This window comes from Nicotiana attenuata, unplaced genomic scaffold (genome assembly GCF_001879085.1).
Source record: "Nicotiana attenuata strain UT unplaced genomic scaffold, NIATTr2, whole genome shotgun sequence".
NCBI lineage: Eukaryota > Viridiplantae > Streptophyta > Magnoliopsida > Solanales > Solanaceae > Nicotiana > Nicotiana attenuata.
This window is the reverse complement of record NW_017672337.1, coordinates 31,172-50,076: the sequence shown is the minus strand read 5'-3', so window position 1 is coordinate 50,076 and position 18,905 is coordinate 31,172. Positions and strand designations below refer to the sequence as shown.

The window sequence follows — 18,905 nt, the reverse complement described above, 5'->3', positions numbered from 1 at the left end:
CTTACCTCATCAGCTAACTTTTGGGCTTGAGTTAAGCCTTGGTCTATTTGCTTAACATGGTATCGGAGCAAGACCCACCTCTGTTCTTGGTTTACTCAATGTTGGGCCCAGATAATATGTTATTCATGCTTCAGATGTCCAGTCATGAGCATGGGAGTTGTTAGAGTATCCTGTATTGGTTGAGGGAATGGGTTGTGGTCTTCTTGTATGGTTTTAGGTAATCATCACCTCATGAACTACCTTTTGGGATTGAGTTACGGCCAACGTCCATTTTGTTAGCAAAAACAATATTATGCAGTATGAGAGATGGTTCAACATATGCACAAGCAGGCCATTAAGGATTCTAGAAGATTCTGTGGAACATTGTTTAGGCTGAAGAAACTATACATTATCAGCCCACAGACTGAAATAAAAACGATAAGGATTAAGATAATGGAAATTAACCTATGCTCATTTATTATTCTCTGTAGAATCCTCTCCGCTTCCTTGATGTGCTTGACATAATCCACCTATATAGGAGCCAAAATACAAAAAAGAATAAAAATGAGACCAAAGCATAGACATTATTAGTTGAATGTTATTTTGAAAGAAGGATGACCTTACCTTAAAACTAATTCCTTCCTTTTGTGTGATAGGCTGACCAGACAATGTTTGGCAAGCTTCATAATAATGTCTTTCAAGAATGTGTGGTGATAATTCCTTGTTTTGAAATGGATTAACAACCACAACATGTATCATCTTGGACGAAGGAAAATATCCCACATAAATGGCTCGTCCATCGGACAAGCTGAAATGTAATTCAGATATCAAATGTTAATTCTTAATAACTAGCACGATCTATGCTTATGCAGACTTAAACATTGGTGTGACCAAAGCTAGATGATAGATACAAAATTGGTGGCGAAAATGGATATTGGATTTCAGAAAAAGCAACATGCCTGCAATTGAAGTGAGAACAATTAATATCATTCTAGCAAAACCCTTTATCAATACCAGCGATGAACTGCATGTTTGCTTACACCTAGGGGAAAATTCGAGAGTTGGTTATTTAAAGCAAAATGTTAAGGCTCTTATTATGTAGCATTTGAATTAGAAAAAGCGTGGATATTTGGTTTAGTTTTGGGAGAACAAGGGTCCTATTTTGAACCACAAATGTATAGATGTGAGTGTTTGGATTTAGTTTTGGTTGAATTAGTTTTGGGTTTGTTTTGGGAGGATGAACGGGAAGAATTGGGTTTGGTTTCTCTTCCAAAAGCAAATGAGAGTGTATGGATTTAGTTTTGGTTGAACTAGTCAAGTTTGTTTAGACAGAATAGGTATTGGGTCGCCTTTTTGGAAAATGTCACTAAACCCTAAAGCATGTGAGACAATGGAGTAATGTTTTTATTGATAGTCCCCTCAGTTGCAGTATGGGAACCCTTTAGAAGCTTTTTTGAGGTTAGAGTGAATGGGGAGCATCTGGCAGTGCATTATTAGCTGGTGGCTCACTGCTAACAAAAATCTTCTCCAGAAGAAGAAACAATCGGTTTATTAATGGTAAGCACCAGGCAGTGCATTATTAGCTGGTGGCACTGAATTTTATATTTACTAATTTTTAAATAAGATAAATACACACATTCAAATGCTGAAAAAACAAACTATCTTAACTAAGAAGATTTCAGGTTTAGAGATAATATCTTAATAATTAGATAGATATTCATATTCAAACATCTTAATCTTCAAAATGAAACAACCACTTAGATGCCATTAATTTGAGGAGCAGCACAAGGATTCCTCTTTTTCCCCTCAGGACAAAAGCATAGGCTACCCTACTATATTTGGACTCCTAGTGATGAGGTAAATGCCAGGTACCCAAAAAGACAATGATCAATGGAAAAAGACATGTAAGTAATTGCATCCTTGGATCCAAAAGGTATCTTTGATAGATAGAAGAGAAGGCAAAAGTTAGGCCAAAGCAATTAGCATATATTGCGCCAAATGACAAATCCCACTAGGACTTGCAATATTCAGAGAAAACTGAATGAGCAAACATTAAACAAAATAAATTACAATGACATGTAAAATACAATCCCACTACCTCTGCACCAAAAATGAAGCAAATCAACTCTATTTTCATGCTTGCAGTTGAAATCCTTATCCCCTAACATCCAATGTGGTCTGACTAAGAAATGGGATAATCAATCGAAGAAACAAGCCAAATAGATAAGCCGCAAGTAATACCCAAGTAAATTACATCAGAAGTGAGCAAAATAAGGCAGCACCTCAGAACCCAAGTAGATTAATGCAGGCAAATTTGGACATCAATGATTTTGGTACTTCCGAGCAATATTTATATATTAGAGCTCTATTAGCTTGCTGTATTCTTAGCAGGAAAGAGTTTGGCAAGTGAATGGGTTTTACCTGGTAGTTTACGAGTAATCGTGTCTATAGAGTACCAATAGTCAACCACGGGTAATTTTAGTTTAAGTTTGAGATTTACAGGACTACCTCAGAATTTGGGATTTGGAACCCGGATGCTTACTATCAGAATAATATGCAAAGAGGATCTTTTTAATACGTGGAGAGAATTTTATTTTTTTTACGGTCAAGAAAAAATATATTCAAAGATTTAATTTTGGTGAAACAGAACTGTTATATCTTATCCTCATAAGACAGTGTCACCCACCAACATGCTTCCTCTATAGAACAAGTCTTTACCATGCATGTTGAATTAAACATAATGTATCATGATTCATCATAAGCACATAAAATATCAAACTTGAAATGGAAATGTTTAGCTGTAGTTTTTAGCAGGTATATACTAGAATGAAAGGGGAGCCTAACTTGCCTGTGATATAAGTAGAAGAAAGTTATTGACTGATCCAAATACGGGCACTCAGTGGTTGTCTTCATATGCAGCTCGCTCAAACTCCAACCATCTTGTGGATTCCTTTTTTTAGCTGCTTTATCAACTTTACAAACACAACCCATCTGGAGAATAGCACTGAACTCCAATGGAACCTTTGTTTCATATATTCCCTGATCAAACAATCTCGTAAGCCATGTCGCAGCATTTATAGACAGATAGATATTCAATGTTCGACCAGAAGAGTAAGAGTTAAAGAGAAATGCTTTTTCAGCAAAACGTGTCACAATATGAAACATATAAATCTGACATATAGGGTTTATATTCACACACACACTCTTTGCTGACTGAAAATTGGAGTGCATAGGAAAAAATAAATAGTAAATCTTAGAAACGCGATGAAAGTGGAAGTATATCTACACCTTGGGAATTACTACTCAGGTATTAAGGCTGATATTAACAAAGGGGAAGATCCACCATTTTATATTGCATGCAAGTTTTGTCCACGAAAAGACTGTCTCCGCATTAAGTATTGTGCTACTGCTATTCATGGTTCTGATCTAGTAACAACTTAAAATTATGTTACTAGTAAAGATAATTTACATGGGATCTTCTCCTCATGTAGAAAAAGGAAGTTTTATTGACAAATAGGAAGAAGATAAAAGGAAATGTTCTCCATGAAAATGAAAAATAATTAAGCTGGTAATATTATCCTATTTTGCCACCCGGGCTTTGGTCTAGTGGTAAGAGAGTAACTCCTGATGCAGGATAGGCTCACATTACAGGTTCAAAACCTGCCACGGACAAAAGCCCGGTATTTAAGTGGAAAAGGGTAGAAGGGCCGGGCCCCATTATCTACCGAGTTACGAACCTTGTGCCACTTTCCCTCGGGAATTTATCGGTTATCAAAAAATATATCATCCTATTTCAACAGCCAAAAGCATATCTATTTATTGGTTCTACAAAACCTGGTGCTCTATTAGGACCAAATACATCATAGACATCTCAAGTATAGAGAAGGCGCTGGTTAAAAGAAAATGAAAATTTGAAGTTCATCATTCTTTACTTTGTAATCTTTTATTGGTCTTGGTTAGAAAATTGGTTGGTCTTGGTGAAACATCTGTCTTAACGATCTTTTTCTTTTAATTTTCTATCTCTTTCACCGATGTAAAGAAAAATTACACAACTATATTTTTTGTTTTTCGCTTAAAGAAATGTCAAATTAATGATATACAATTCATAAATTAAGTATAGAGTAATGGAAGACTTCACATCTTTTTTTGGGGTGTGGGGGTTAACAAGTGTAAAGACCTCCCATAACATACAGTTAATAGTATTGATAATTCATGACTTATTTTCTTGAGATCTATGATTTTCCATACTTAAATCTAATTTTATAGAAATAAATTGGTACCAAGAAAAAATAACTATTTGAGACCATATTGTACCAATTAACACCAGACTTGGCACAGTATCTAAAATTCTGTTAAAATGCAAATGCACTTGGATTTAGGAATTTTGTCTTAGCTTTCAACAACAATAACCACCCAGTGTAATCCCACAAGTGGGGTCTGGGGAGGGTAGAATGTATGCAGACCTTACCCCTGCCTTTAAGAAGGTAGAGAGGCTGTTCCCGGAAGACCCTCGGCTCGGGAGGGGAAAAGGGGAGGGACAGTAACAAATAAACCGATCTGACAATTTTGTCTTAGCATTCATATTCAGATATTGCCCATTACGTTACTAGTTCATTCTACAGGTCATCTATTCCGGCTGTGTTGCACTTAAATTAAGAAGATTCAAGAAAAAAAGTATGATGCTTCAAGTTTTTTTGGGGGGTAATTATGATGTTTCAAGTTTATCAATATACACATTTTGAATTGGATCTATACCCACACTCTTTTTATTGTCAATTCATTATATTCCGCTTTTCAGTACATCCTCTTAATAAAAGGGCAAGACAAATATAAAACAAATATGAAGTAAAACTAGGTCATGCATAACAAAATCTCAAGCTACAGATTTCAAGTTTTTGAATATAGAAAGGCAAAAGAAACATCAAGAGCAGGAAATTCAAGAACATTATTCCAGAGAATAACATGTATGTGCAATTGCCCAATCAAAACCATTATTAACAGTAGATTTAGTATACAATGGATCCAATTTTTAAAAGAAAATGGAACGAAAAACACATGTTGACTGTTGTATCATTTAGAGCTTGACATCAAAAGTAAAATGCTGTTTACATTTGTGATTGCCATTTACGACTGAAGAACATGCATGCAACATGTTCAGATTTATGAATAACACAGAACTTTCGGCAAAAGGCATGCTAACCTCCACTTCGGGATCAGCAAGGTGAGCTGCTAGCTTTTTGCTCTCTGACTTGAATTGATCCTCATCAATAATAACCTAGTAAAAAACAGCAAAAGTGCAATGAGAGAACCTAGAACCTTTGCAGCCAAGGATATTAAAAGATAACCAGAACTGATTATGATCAATGTACCTCAATTAAATTGTAGCTATGGCGTCCATGAGGAAGAATCTTGTTGACACGTCTTCCAGGAAATTCCTCTGTTATAGGAGCTTTGGAGTTGAGGTAAAACACTCTGGGGATAGTTACTGAAATTTTGTGCATGGCTCCTTCCACAACAACCCATGCAAAAAATTGTCCATGCTGTGAAGTAGGTTCAAGCTGAACTATCTGAAGGAAAAGCAAATTACATAAGCACCAATGGAAGAAATGGATTCAGCAGAATGCTCATTAAAATCATATGAGCAACATCACCTGCCAGTGACTTCGTGTGAGAGCTAATTCATGTCGCTCAAAGTAGGAATTAACCCCAGTCCTACCCTGGCGTTTGTGGTTTACCGTGTGATGAGACAATTCAGTACTGCCATTAACATGGTTTACTGTCCTTGAAGTATCCAACCTAACAAACACCAAGTACCTCATCATAAGAACAAGCAATGATGCACCACAGAGAGTTCAATCGAAAAAGAGATGTTGAAATATTTGAATCTGAATATATGTTGTGCCTGATTTGACTTATTTGTGCATATTTAAGGAGATATTTATTAGAGTTCAAGACAACAATAATGAAAGTTGTACAGCGATGTGATATTCCATATTGTTTTGCACAACGAGGTAGCTGCATAGTAATTGTTTTGTTGTAGGTGTGACCTGTGAGAAATGTAATGCTATGAATGATGTAGGTAAGAGGCTCATTCTTCCTTCATATTTAACCCAGTCATCAATTGAGAAAATTTCTTTCTCATACTCTATGGGACTGCGGCATAGTAATTGTTTTGTTGTAGTTGTACTGTATTCTTATGGTATGTTCTCATGGTACCAAAGCACTATGAAGAAATAACCCCAATTCTCTCTGTGTTCCAGGGACCTTGTCAAAACTCTGTCCCTGCTCTTTCTAGTGCTCTTTCTAGTGCCTGTAGAATTCTTTCCCACTTCATTTTGTTTTCTATGACTATCAGATTTCTGTCACCACATCCTTTCTAGTGACTATATTATCTCGCTACTGTTCACTATTCTGGTTTACTATTCTGAGTACTATCCCGAGCATTATTCTGGCGAACATTATTTAGCCGACAATGTATTTTTGCTAGGGCGATAGCATCTATATTCTATTTTTTCATCTGCATTAGATTAGTCGTCAGCAGAGGAAACTTCTAAGGATGGTACATTTATTTTTTAATTCAAAATCTCGATCTTCCATTATGTCTTAAATTGTTATTCATTTTGGAACAATTAGAGAATGTGTATAGATTTCTTGGTCAATTCCAGTAAGTCTTGATTCTTCTTGCTCTAAATGTTACCTGATCCTGCACTTTCAATAGTAGATTCAGGTGCTGGCGATCACGTGACTTGCCTTTCACGTTATTTTTTTTCACTTACACTTCTTACTCTGCCATTCTAACAATTGCAAACAAATCGATCCTTAGCTTCTATTGCAGGAAAAGGTTTAATTATTGTTTCTGACACCTTATCGCTGCATTTGGTTTATATGTTCCTAAACTTCTTGAAAATTGTTCTCTGTTAGCAAAATCTCAAGACATTCATATAGTATGACCAAATTCTCCCCTTCTCGCTGCAAATTTTAGGATGCAACTTTGGGGAAGACAATAAAACAGCACTGACCAACTCCCTACTTGGATGTTGATGTATCTTTGGAATGGACCTACTCAAACTTCTGGAAGTATTTCTTTCTAGATAAAGATGAATTTATGTTTTGGCACTATAGGCTTGGCCACCCTTATTTCTTCTACTAAGGTATGTCACTTATACATATTGAAGATGAGGATAATTCAAGTTTTCATTCTGATAGTTGCCAACTTGTCAAACACCATCATTCTACTTATCTTTCCTTACCTTACAAAAACAATCCCAACTTATGAGCTTTATGAGGAAAATCAAAGTAAACCACATTTTATTCTCATGCAGGCATAAATAAAAAGGACTTTTCTAATGAGGGGCAGCATGGTCCTCAGCAACAGCCCTGCAGTTTGTCCCATCAAACCAGAATGAATTAGAACCAGTTACTGGTAAGCATGTGCAGTTTCAACAGCCTTTATGGTGAACCGTTCTCGGGTAGCAGTCCTATCCCATGAAAGTCCAATTCTAATGCCCAATGAAATCTCCTTTTTAGGCTAGTCTAGTAACAATAATTATTGGGCTGCAACATTAGTTTTCTTCTGCGCATAGTTTGACAGTTAACACATCGTGCAAGTTATAGTATATAGAAATTGCCTTACTTCCTATGCTTGAGTTTTACATCAGTAATTGCAATAAATATGCTACATTTTGGAAAACTATTCCTTCTTATATAGATAAGCATACCTTTGGCGTTTCCTCCCTTCACGAATCTCTTTCCATTTTCTCTTTTTTTGCTGTAGCCATCCATGATAATCTACATTCCTGTCAATATCTTCCACAGCAGCAATTTCTTGTGAAGGTAACATCTTGCATAGACTGCTAGCATGAACACTTTGTTGTTGATTGTCCACTTGATCACTAGTGTTCACTGGATGATCTTTGTTGACTCCATGACGATGTACAACAGGCCTCGGACCAAATATAGACGATTTACCGCTGTGTCTAAAGTCTTCCAGGTCTTCAATATTTTGCTGATTTTTAGAATTTTTACTGGGCACTGCATCATCTCTGTTCACTGAGCTGAAGATATCATTTAATTTTCGTTGGCGAAATCTGTCTTCTTTTTCACGAACCTTCTTATGCAGCCATTCAGGATGAACCACCCTTGGCACAGGGTTTGAAACCTGAAAGATCCAGAATTATGTAATGGAAGTTGCAAATGTCCACATCTTACATAAGATTAGACAGACAACACATACCTTCTGCATTGCAGCAGGAATTGTGATAATCTTCTGGATTGCTGAACTAAGCCGTTGCTTGTAATAAGACCAATCAATAATGGAACGTATTCCAACTTCTGATGATATTTTGCACCACTTTTTGACATAGAACCTCATGATCTCTGAATACCCAAATGTATGTAAGCAAATAATGCTCTTTGTGTAAGGTAAAAGATAAATTCTAGCAAGTTAATACAAAACTTTACCAGCATTAGTTTCAAATATTGCAACAGGAATAGCACGTTCACTTACTGGGGTTCCCTGCACATATAAGACAACCGTAAAATTAACTGAAGAAACAGATTAGCCAAATTTATGGCAAGTAAGAGACATCACAGTACAAAAACAAAAATTTTATAGGGTAGGTACTCTATCTCTTCAAAGCCAGTTCACCCTCAATCCGTGAGTCAACTGCATGCATGAACTACCTTTTCAAACAGAAATGATAGGAATTCCTTCAAAATACAACATGCCTTCTATAATTTCTTCCAATTTTAGGATAATCTATCATATCAATATAACCTTTAGTGGCCCTAGTTTTAAAAATTTCTTCCTGTTCCCCCAATATTCAAATTGGACAGACTTATTCCAATTGTAGAAACATCACCACCTGGGAAAGAATAGTATCAGAACATCCAGTTTGTGAATGATGCACTATAGAGGAGCTAACAAGAAAGCTGAGGAATATCTATAAGCAAGTGAAGTAGCAAAAATGGCACGTAAATAAGCTCAAGAAACCAAGCATGTTCGCAGAGAAATTTACTCTTGTGGTAGAGTTTTGCTCTTGAACCAACAACTTATGTCAACAATGCAAAAAATGTTATATGAGCCAGTTATTGGCCCTTAGTAAGGCTTTCAAGTTATGATAAACCAGTACAGCTTCAGATAACAAAGGTTCCAGTAAATGGAAGTCAATCGCTGGATGATGTCAAATGAAGAAACATGACAAATTTATAGATGAATACAGAAAGCTAGCTATCACTGTCATGGAACACCTATAGGGAAAGAATTTTTTAGCGTTTCAGAAGGGGCATATCGTAGGATAGTTTCTTGCGAAGACGAGGATATTAATATGAATTGACCACAACTTGTCGAAAAGAACTATTTCGGAAGTTAGAGACATCTTAACAGGACTTCATCCAAATGAGATAAGAATAATGAAGCTAAGAGCAAAGTATTCCATCTTTGATCAAGAACATAGCCGAGCAGCCCTTTCTGGTTTTTACTCGGCTTTCCGCACCAACTTCCTGGATGTGTTTCCATTTCCCTTCACAGTATTACGGTGAACGTAAAAGCCAACACCAAATAAAAGTCATGACAATATCTTCATTACTTGATTTCATAATTGATGAGGAAACGCAAGTTGATAGCTTTGAATAGAAGAGGGGAACTACCAAACTAAGATCAAACAGGTATACCTTTGGCTCACATGCAACAATATACTGACAACGCAATCCTTTATCTTTGACCATTGCATCCCCCAGAAAATCAGCAAGCCTTTTTGCTGTGGTTACCGCACATGACTTTTGCTCACCATAATCGGCTAGAGATTTGCTCATTGTGCTTGATTCAGATATATAATCAAGCAACTCACTGTCCGCAATATCATTGCCTTGATTCTGGAGAAACAATAGACTTATAACTGCAACTATGATAAATTTTAACAAATGCCACTATGATCGCATTTGCATAATAAGTTGTAGTTATGCATGGCATGCTTGAAATTAAGAACTATTGAGTTGTCCCACATCGGTGGGATTTGTGGTCCTTGTGGTCTCCTTATATGGTCTTGGGCAATCCTCACCACATAAGCTAGCTTTTGGGGTTGAGTTAGGCCCAAGGTCCATTTATCATGCTATCAGAGCCAGGCCCATCCCAATTATTGTTACCGGGCCCCATTTATGTTGTCCACGCTCCAGTTTGCAGGCCTGGAAGTGGGGGGGGGGGTTAAGTTGTCCCACATCGGTGGGATTTGAGGTCCTTGGTCTCCTTATATGGTCTTGGGCAATCCTCACCTCATAAGCTAGCTTTTGAGGTTGAGTTAGGCCCAAGGTCCATTTATCAAGAACATGACAACAGTTTACTCGGATAAATCTTCACTTACATCAAGCAGGTCAAGCCACCGATCCGCAACTGAAGCAACTACTGAATAGCATTCCTCTAAGGTTGATCCATGAAGGAACTTATCAAAAAGCTCAGCCTGCATATGTTTTTACCCAAGAATCAATTCATATGAAAACACAAAAACTCAACAAAGCAAATAGAAGCATCTATTCAAATATCAGAGCAGAGAATGCCGTTATTCCTCATCTTCCAACAATGATAGACAAATCCAATGAACAATTAGGTGTAGATTAATATTATCAAGTAACCACCGAAACATTCAGTTGATCTGATATAGGAGATCCTAATTGACCGCACTGTTCAAGATTGAGCGAATGGGTCGTAGTAGCTTTGATAATCAAATTATCTCCTATGCTTCTCATTCTTGTTATAGAGGCATTGAGCAGAATGATGCATAGAGCTGTGGTGGGGGATTATTGAGGGGTTTCACTGGTGCAGTTGGGGGAAATACCAGCATCAAGGTTTCACGTCTTTTGTTTGCCGATAACACCTCGGTTTTTTGTGATGCTGACAGGGATCAACTGGAACACTTGGGACAGGTGCTAACATGGTTTCAGGTCGCGTAGGCCTAAAGATCAACCTCAAAAGTGTTGGAGGATGTAGCAGATTTAGCACAGGTTTTGAATTGCAAAATCGGGGCGATCTACCTTGGCTTGCCACTAGGTGCTTCACATAAGGATCAAACAGGTTGGAACCCGGTACTAGAGAAAGGGCTGAGAAGAGGCTCGCTGGTTAGCAGAAAAGATATGTGTCGAAAGGTGGAAAGGAAGTACTTACGAGCACATTATCGAGCATTTTCCACATATTTTATGTCCTTGTTGCAGGCACCAGCTAGTATCACCGGAAAGTTGGAAGACTTCAAGGAAATGTTCTATCGGATTTGTCAGATGGAGCAAGGAAGTTTCACTTGGTGAGGCGAGAGACAGTCACCTCTCCAAGTGTTGGAGTGGTCTTGGGTTAAAGATCTAAGGGTGTTCAATAAGGCCTTACTAGGAAAGTGGTCATGGAGATTCGAGACAGAGGAAAATGCTTTTTGGAGGGACCGAGGGAGGTGATAGAGGGTAAATGCGGGGTGTTGGAAGGGGGATGAAGGACAGAGAAAGTCACTATGCTTTATGGTTGCGGGTTGTGCAGAAACATATTGAAGGGATGGGAAAAGTTTACTGAAAATGTATCTTTTCAGGTTGGGAATGGAAGGAGGGTTAGTTTTGGGGACAAAGGTAATTGAGGTTGGGAATGGAAGGAGGGTTAGTTTAGGAAATAAGGTTGCCAACCAAGAAATAATACAGTGACTTAGAGGGTTGGGGCACCCATCGATTTTTGCTTTGAAGAAGTTATATCCTACTTTGTTTTCAAGAACTGAGTTTGAATCTTTGTCTTGTAATGCTTGTGAATTTACAAGCATACTAGAAATTTTTATCCTTTAAGTGCTAATAAAAGTACAATTCCTTTTTTGGCTTTCATTCTAATGTATAGGGTCCTACTCAAACAGATCCTTTATCTAGAAGTCAATGGTTTGTTACTTTATTGATTGTTGCCCTAGAATGACTTGGGTGTATTTGTTAAAGACCAAAAGTGAAGTTTTCTCCTGCTTTCAGTCATTTTATAAGATGATTAGTACTCAATTTGAGGTTGTGAGAATGCACGGGAGAAAAAACTATTTATTAACAATGATACAATGAGCCCTGTATATAATATATATTCTACTCCTACTACATATGGGACTAGGACATATTCTACTCCTACTACATATGGGACTAAAATTATTTACACATAACTTTCTAACCCTTCCGCTCAAGCCGATACATACAAATCATATGTACCGAGCTTGTTACGTATGTAACTAATACGAGGACAATGAGGGACTTGGTGAAAATATTTGCAAGTTGATCATTCAACTCGATACTACCAAATAGGTTCTAAAACACCACCAGAAAACAGAAACTTTTCTGGAAATTACTGTCCACGCCGGAAAATCATTGTTCACGCCGGAAAAGTGCACTGTTCACGCTAGAAAAAATAAAATTTGTCACAATTTGATGTAATTTATATGGGTAGGCTCCGAATCACTTGACGAGTAAGTTGTCCTGAAGAAGTTTTGTGAAAAAGTGGCCGGAATGGCTCAGGTGCTGGAAAGATATTGTAGCTCGCCGGAACCCTAGTTCTAACGGCACGTGGAGGCGCGTGAGGGACTTTCTGCCAGAGCGATTGACTGGGATTTTGCCGCCTGACTTCTCCGAACAAGATGGTAGTGTTGGTTATCGCACAACACTTACCGATAAGGAGATGACGCAAATCAATCTTGAGTCGCCAACCGGAAAGATGCACAGTGATTGACTTTTCTGTTCCGATGGGACTGGAATTTCTAGGGTTTGGTCGCACAAGGGTTTCAGATCTGATAGTGGTATTGGTATATGCACAGTACCACTGTAGAAGTGATGAACCCGGGGAACAACACGAAGTTGCGGAAAAATTGCATGGCGGCGAGATCTTTCTTCTCGGATGTTGTTGGAATAACGCACAACGATAATTTTTCACTGAAGCTCCGATACCATGTGAGAATGCATGGGAGAAAAATCTAGTTATTAACGATGATACAGTGAACGCTATATATAATATATATTCTACTCCTACTACATATGGGACTGGGACATATTCTACTCCTACTACATATGGGACTAAGATTATTTACACATAACTATCTAACAGAGGCTAAGATAAAAATCTTGGAAACTGACAACAGCACAAAATACATAAATAAAAAATTTGGTGCTTATTTGGAGTCTTATGGTATAATCCATCAAACCAGTTGTCTTTATACTAGTGCACAAAATGGGCTTGCTGAAAGAAAAATAGGCATTTATTAGAAGTCGCTAGATCTCTTGTATTTACCATGAATTTACCAAGACCTTACTAGGGGATGCCATTCTAGTAGTTGCCTATCTAATCAATGAAATGCCACTTAAAACCCTCAATTTTTAGACTCTTTTGCAAGCTTTAAAGGGTAAGAATGATTATATTGTTCCTCCAAAGGTATTTGGATGTATCTGGTTTCTTCACACTAGAACAAAGGTATTTGGATGCATCTGGTTTCTTCACACTAGAAACTTTGGGAATCTTGATCCTAGAGGTCTTAAGTGTGTCTTTATTGGGTATTCTCCAACATAGAAAGGGTACAAATGCCATCATCCTCCCTCTAGGAGATTCTTTGTCAGCATGGATGTTATCTTTCGAGAATCTGAGCCCTATTTCAATATTATAAAGAGGAGGAGATATTCTCTCAAGTTCCACTATTGAAACCACTATCACTACCGCTACCACTGTAGAAAATGAAATTGGAGAAAGAATTCACGGGAAGTCTATTAGGCATTTGGATAGGCCTGATGTGAAAACTTACTCAAGTAGAAATAGAGTAGGAGAAGTCATCATGCAATCTGCCGAAGCTGAACCTTCTGGTGAGTTATCTACATTTTTTAATGAGTTAGATTTGCCTATTGCTCACAGAAAAGGAGTCAGCTCTTGCACCACCAAACACCATTTACCTAATTTTCTCCTATAATTCTTCGTCTCCCTCCAATAGGGCATTTGCCTTATCTATTTCTTCTGTGTCTATTCCGCAGAATCGGAGGGAAGTTTTTGCACATCTTAAATGGAAGCAAGCTATGATTGAAGAAATGAAGGCCTTGTCAAAAAATAAAACATAGGAACTTTTCACTTCACTACCAGAAAAGAAGTTAGTTGGCTGCAAATAGGCCTTCACTATGAAGCACAAAACTGACACCTCAATTGGAAGATTCAAAGTAAGATTGGTGGCTAAAAGATTCACTCAGGCTTATGGAGTGGATTATCAAGAGATATATGCCCATGTTGCTAAAATGAACACTATCAGAATTCTTTTGTCTTGTACAGCTATCTTGATCGCAACATACAATAGTTTGATGTGAAGAACGCACTTCTTCATGGAGATTTTGAAGAAGAGGTGTATATGGAGATTCTTCCTGGATTTGATACTGATCAAAGTCAAGGAAAAGTAGGCATATCGAAGGAAGCCTTGCACAGACTTAAGCAATCCCCTAGAGCTTTGTTTGATAGATTCTGCAAAGCAATGATCTCCTTCGGCTACCAACAAAGCAATGATGATCACACCCTCTTTATAAGACATCAAAAGGATAAACTCACTCTTCTGATAGTTTATCTTGATGATAAGAGATGACAAAGAGGAGATTAACCAGTTGAAGAAGTTAAGGAAGTTGTTGGCAGAGGAATTTGAAATCAACAATCTAGGAAAATTGCAGTACTTCTTGGGAATTGAGGTTGCTAGATCAAAAAGAGGAATCTTTATTTCTCAGAGGAAGTATATTCTTGATCTCTTGAAAGGAACTGCTATGACAGGTTGCAAACCGGCAGAATCGCCCATTAAAAGTTATCACAAGTTACAAAGTGGAACTAAAGAGTCAGTTGATAAAGAAAGATATCAAAGAGTGGTTGGAAGACGTTTATCTCTTCCACACTAGACCAAACATAGCCTATTCAGTAGTCAACCTTGTGAGTCAGTTCATGCATGATCCCCGAGACCCTCATATGCAAGATGTCTTTCACATTTTACAGTATCTGAAGTCTGCTCTCAGAAAAGGTCTGTTTTTCTCCAAACATGGTCACCTCTAGATAGAAGCCTTGACAGACACGAATTGGGCTAGATCTCTATTGTAAACTCGTACGAGGAAACTTGGTTACTTAGAAAAGCAAGAAGCAAAGTGTAGTTGCTAGATCAAGTGCAGAGGCAAAATATAAAGTTGCGGCCCAAGGTGTCTGTGAACTTTTGTGGTTACAAAAGCTACTAGAGGAATTGAGATTGTTTGAAAAGGGGAAACTTTCCTTGAATTGTGATAACAAGGCTGCCATTAGTATAGCTCATAATCCAGTCCAGCATGACCGAACAAAGCATGTTGAAATTGATCGACACTTTATCAAAGAAAAAGTCACGAGTGGTGTCTTAAGCCTGTGCCATATGTCATTAGAAAAATAGCTAGCCGATGTGTTTACCAAAGGTCTCAACAAACTGACTTTCCATACACTGCTTTGCAAGTTGGGCATGTGCAACATCTTTGCACCAACTTGAGGGGGCGTGTTGACCAGCTTAATTGTAGGATAAGAATCATATTTTAATTAATAGCTTGATAGTAAGAAGATTGTATCATAATTAGCTTAACTGAATATTCCGTCATTATTCACTTTTATTTTATTTCCTAGAATAGTTTAGGACTTCTGCATAAAGACATGTTTGATGTGAGATGTAAAATACACAAGAAATACATAGAAGTCTTCTTCTTCTTCTTGAATTTAACACCATCTAATACCAAGCAATGGGAAGACCAATGCCTAAGAATACTAACCCACAAGGCAATGTGAAAGAATCACACGATTTTAGATATAACAACCAGCGGACATGAATTCTTAGTACAGTAGAAAAGATCAATTTTAACTAGTTTTTCTTTGTTACTTTTCTTCTCAACATCTAAAGTCACTCATTTATCTAACATGGTATAGCCTAGGACTTCTATATAAGAAAAGACGGGAATTAAAGTCCCTTTGGATCCTAATTTTTTAGCCCAAAAAAAGAAAAACCCAAGACGTCACAAGATTTGCCATAACAAATAAGTCAACTACGGAAAGAACTACATCGGGAGTAAACATTGTACCAATTGGTAGTTGATATAGACCATGGTCAAAAAGTTTAATGTGAGCTACTTGAAATCAAGATTACCATATGTTACCCCTACAAATGCACACGGTAAAATCATTCTGAGAAACAGTACTCTGGTATGGGGTTCCATAAATTAGCAAGTTGAGTTACCTAGATATTTGTCTCATCAACTGTTAGAAAACATTTTGCCAGAGAATAACTGAGAAAGTCACAACCTAATAATTTGCATATTACTACACCATTTTCCCAAACACTGAACATTGATTGCTGACCCGTTTTATATCTTAAAGTTCCTCTGAATTTTAAAAAGAAAAGAAAAAAGAACTACATTTTAGATGAGTTTCTTCAAATACCCTGGTGGTATCATTTAAAGAAGCCTACTCCAAGTATTCTACATGTTAAAATAAGGAGCAAATGCTGTCCCCTTATCATTCCGCAAACCGAACTATTTAATATTGCTCTAGATGAACAGATCTATCAGATTCAAATATATATATGGTAAAGGGTCTCAGAACCTGACAGCTGCGACATAACAACAAAAGAAAATGGAATCTATGCTGAATCAGGAAACGGCTGGAATCAGAAACTAAAACAACATGAAGGCTGGATATGCTCTTTCTTTTTTACAGCAATTGGTGACAAGTGAATGGACACAATAACTGAGAAAACGATTTCAGAAAGTATATAAGAGAAGAAGAAACAACTTTTACCCGAAAGAAAAGGATAAGTTGGGTATTCAACAAATGAAGAGAGTACCTGGAAAACTTTGATGAGCTTTAGCTCACCTCTACGTTTAATCTCAAAACCTTTAAGCTCAGCAAGCGTACCATCATCGTTGAAAACTGCATAGCGCTTCTTAATCAGAATACCTTCTTCCTTGGAAGCAGGAAGAATCATTGCCTACTTGCAGAAGAACAAATTAGAAGGATGATCAACATAGTTATCATGCCTTAGTTTTTTCTTTTTTGAAATTGGTAAGTTTATGTTCTAGTGAGTTATCATGCCTTATTAAACAGCAGAAAGTTCCAAAAAGGAATGACAAAATGAACACTGAAGTTTGTTTAAAGATAAGTGCTAGGTGTTTGTGCTTCACCTTATATGGTCCATCGACTTCAAACTCAATTGAGCATTCACTGTGTGTTGTATACGTCTTATTGATGGGGTCCTTCAGAGTCTGAAAAATGGAAGAACACAATAGTTTCTTTTATACAGTAGAAAACGATGTTTCTAGTTTCTTTAAGGTTACAACAAGTAATAACAGTCATGCAAGAACCATCTGAAAGTGAAACAAGCAAAGTACAGGACCGGTGTCCCCTCAAACCTGGTACTGATCATTGGTGTTGTTTCTTGCCACATCAACATTCAGCATAACACAAGGATAGGAGATCGTCAGCTTCTTTTTTGGATCTCTGAAATACATATCCATAATCATCATGATATCCATTATCACAGCAGAGAAAAATTCTTAATATAAAGGATAAACCTTTACAAAAAAGAATTTTACTTCGAAAATAAATATATACCCACGGATTACAAGAATAGAAGAAAGGGTGATAGCAATAACACTTGAAAAAACGATGCATCTTAAGAACTAATTCATACTTTGTCTTGAATGTATAATTCTCAGGAAAAGAGCCTGGTAATGCACACCAGATACCATCTGTGTCTAATTCGAGGGGTTTTCCAATTTTTTCAACCAATAACCGAGCATTCTGAATGATTTTTGCGCCCGTATACGTAACAACTCCAGCCATCTCCATTGAGTACCACCTTGCACCCCTGAAGAAGGGGAAAGGAAACTTTGTAGTGACATTGCCTGAAGAAATATATTGCTACATAGAACAGAACAGGACAGTGTGCTGAGAAATAGCAAATAAACATACTTTCGCATGACATAACCATAAAAGGAATTCAAAATGCATTTATGAGCCAGCTGCAATGAATCGTACAGAACTACCATGTCCTGTGAAAATCAATGAAAATGTAGATCGATTAGTGATATATAACATTATTTATACTCATCAAAACCAGAGTGAGCTCAACTAGTAGAAAGACACATGAATGCACCTGTGCTTCTTGAATTTTTATGGAATTTCCACTAGCCTTTGCTTCAGACAGCTTACCCTTCCAAGCTTTATTAAGCCCTTTGTATTCATATCGCCTATCTCGGAAACTTTTAACAGAAAACAAAAATTCATATGAGAAAACTTGGGAACAGCTGAAAAATTCCAAACTGATGGTGTCATAGTACAGCAAATCAAAATACTATAGATGAACAAACGATACATAACCAGGTCTTACCTCCGTACGGTGTCAACATAGAAAGGATTTTCTCGCATGCAGATCCCTGCTTCTCGAAGTTCTGTGACCGGCTTTTCCAGGACTCTTTTATATGCCTAAGAAAATAGAACGAAATGGACCATTCAATTGTGCCAGAAAAGGAAGTGAAAGGAAGATCGCACTCCAAACTCAGCACTTACCTTTTGACAATATTTCTTTAAGCGGTCCTTCAGCTTTGCTTGTTGATCTGCTTTAGGCAAATCAAGAAAAGACTGTGATCGTTGACCATCTCCTACTTCGACAAGTTCAGACTCGAGCTGCCTCTTTATGTGGTAATAATCACTGATATTTGGTATAAACAAAATTTCAAGTTTCAGTAGCAATCCATATAAGGTGCCTATTTTGTAATAGATGACTAAAAAATTTACCTTCTCTTTGCCATGTACGTTTCACCACGCCAAACCCATTCAAGCTTCCGGAGACACTTTTTGCCAGGACGATTAAAGTCGCATGCAGTGCATATCTCATCTGAAACTATTGATGGTGGCTGATGGAATCAAGTAA

General features: G+C 37.3%; 1 protein-coding gene across 1 annotated transcript in view; it reads right to left on the bottom strand.

Moving 5' to 3' along the window:
• Positions 1-18,905, bottom strand: part of LOC109212813 (DNA polymerase epsilon catalytic subunit A-like) — a 39,100-nt gene that overhangs the window by 6,844 nt on the left and 13,351 nt on the right. The window contains exons 16-35 of the mRNA XM_019376497.1: positions 18,770-18,888; positions 18,542-18,683; positions 18,363-18,457; positions 18,129-18,234; positions 17,945-18,024; positions 17,664-17,840; positions 17,383-17,470; positions 17,155-17,235; positions 16,818-16,961; positions 10,338-10,433; positions 9,652-9,852; positions 8,440-8,494; positions 8,213-8,355; positions 7,698-8,137; positions 5,631-5,775; positions 5,349-5,546; positions 5,180-5,254; positions 2,828-3,018; positions 604-787; positions 445-509 (exon numbers count right to left, since the gene is read on the bottom strand). Coding sequence (XP_019232042.1) covers positions 445-509; positions 604-787; positions 2,828-3,018; positions 5,180-5,254; positions 5,349-5,546; positions 5,631-5,775; positions 7,698-8,137; positions 8,213-8,355; positions 8,440-8,494; positions 9,652-9,852; positions 10,338-10,433; positions 16,818-16,961; positions 17,155-17,235; positions 17,383-17,470; positions 17,664-17,840; positions 17,945-18,024; positions 18,129-18,234; positions 18,363-18,457; positions 18,542-18,683; positions 18,770-18,888 — 2,825 coding nt within the window. The remainder of the gene's footprint in view (positions 1-444; positions 510-603; positions 788-2,827; positions 3,019-5,179; positions 5,255-5,348; positions 5,547-5,630; positions 5,776-7,697; positions 8,138-8,212; positions 8,356-8,439; positions 8,495-9,651; positions 9,853-10,337; positions 10,434-16,817; positions 16,962-17,154; positions 17,236-17,382; positions 17,471-17,663; positions 17,841-17,944; positions 18,025-18,128; positions 18,235-18,362; positions 18,458-18,541; positions 18,684-18,769; positions 18,889-18,905) is intronic.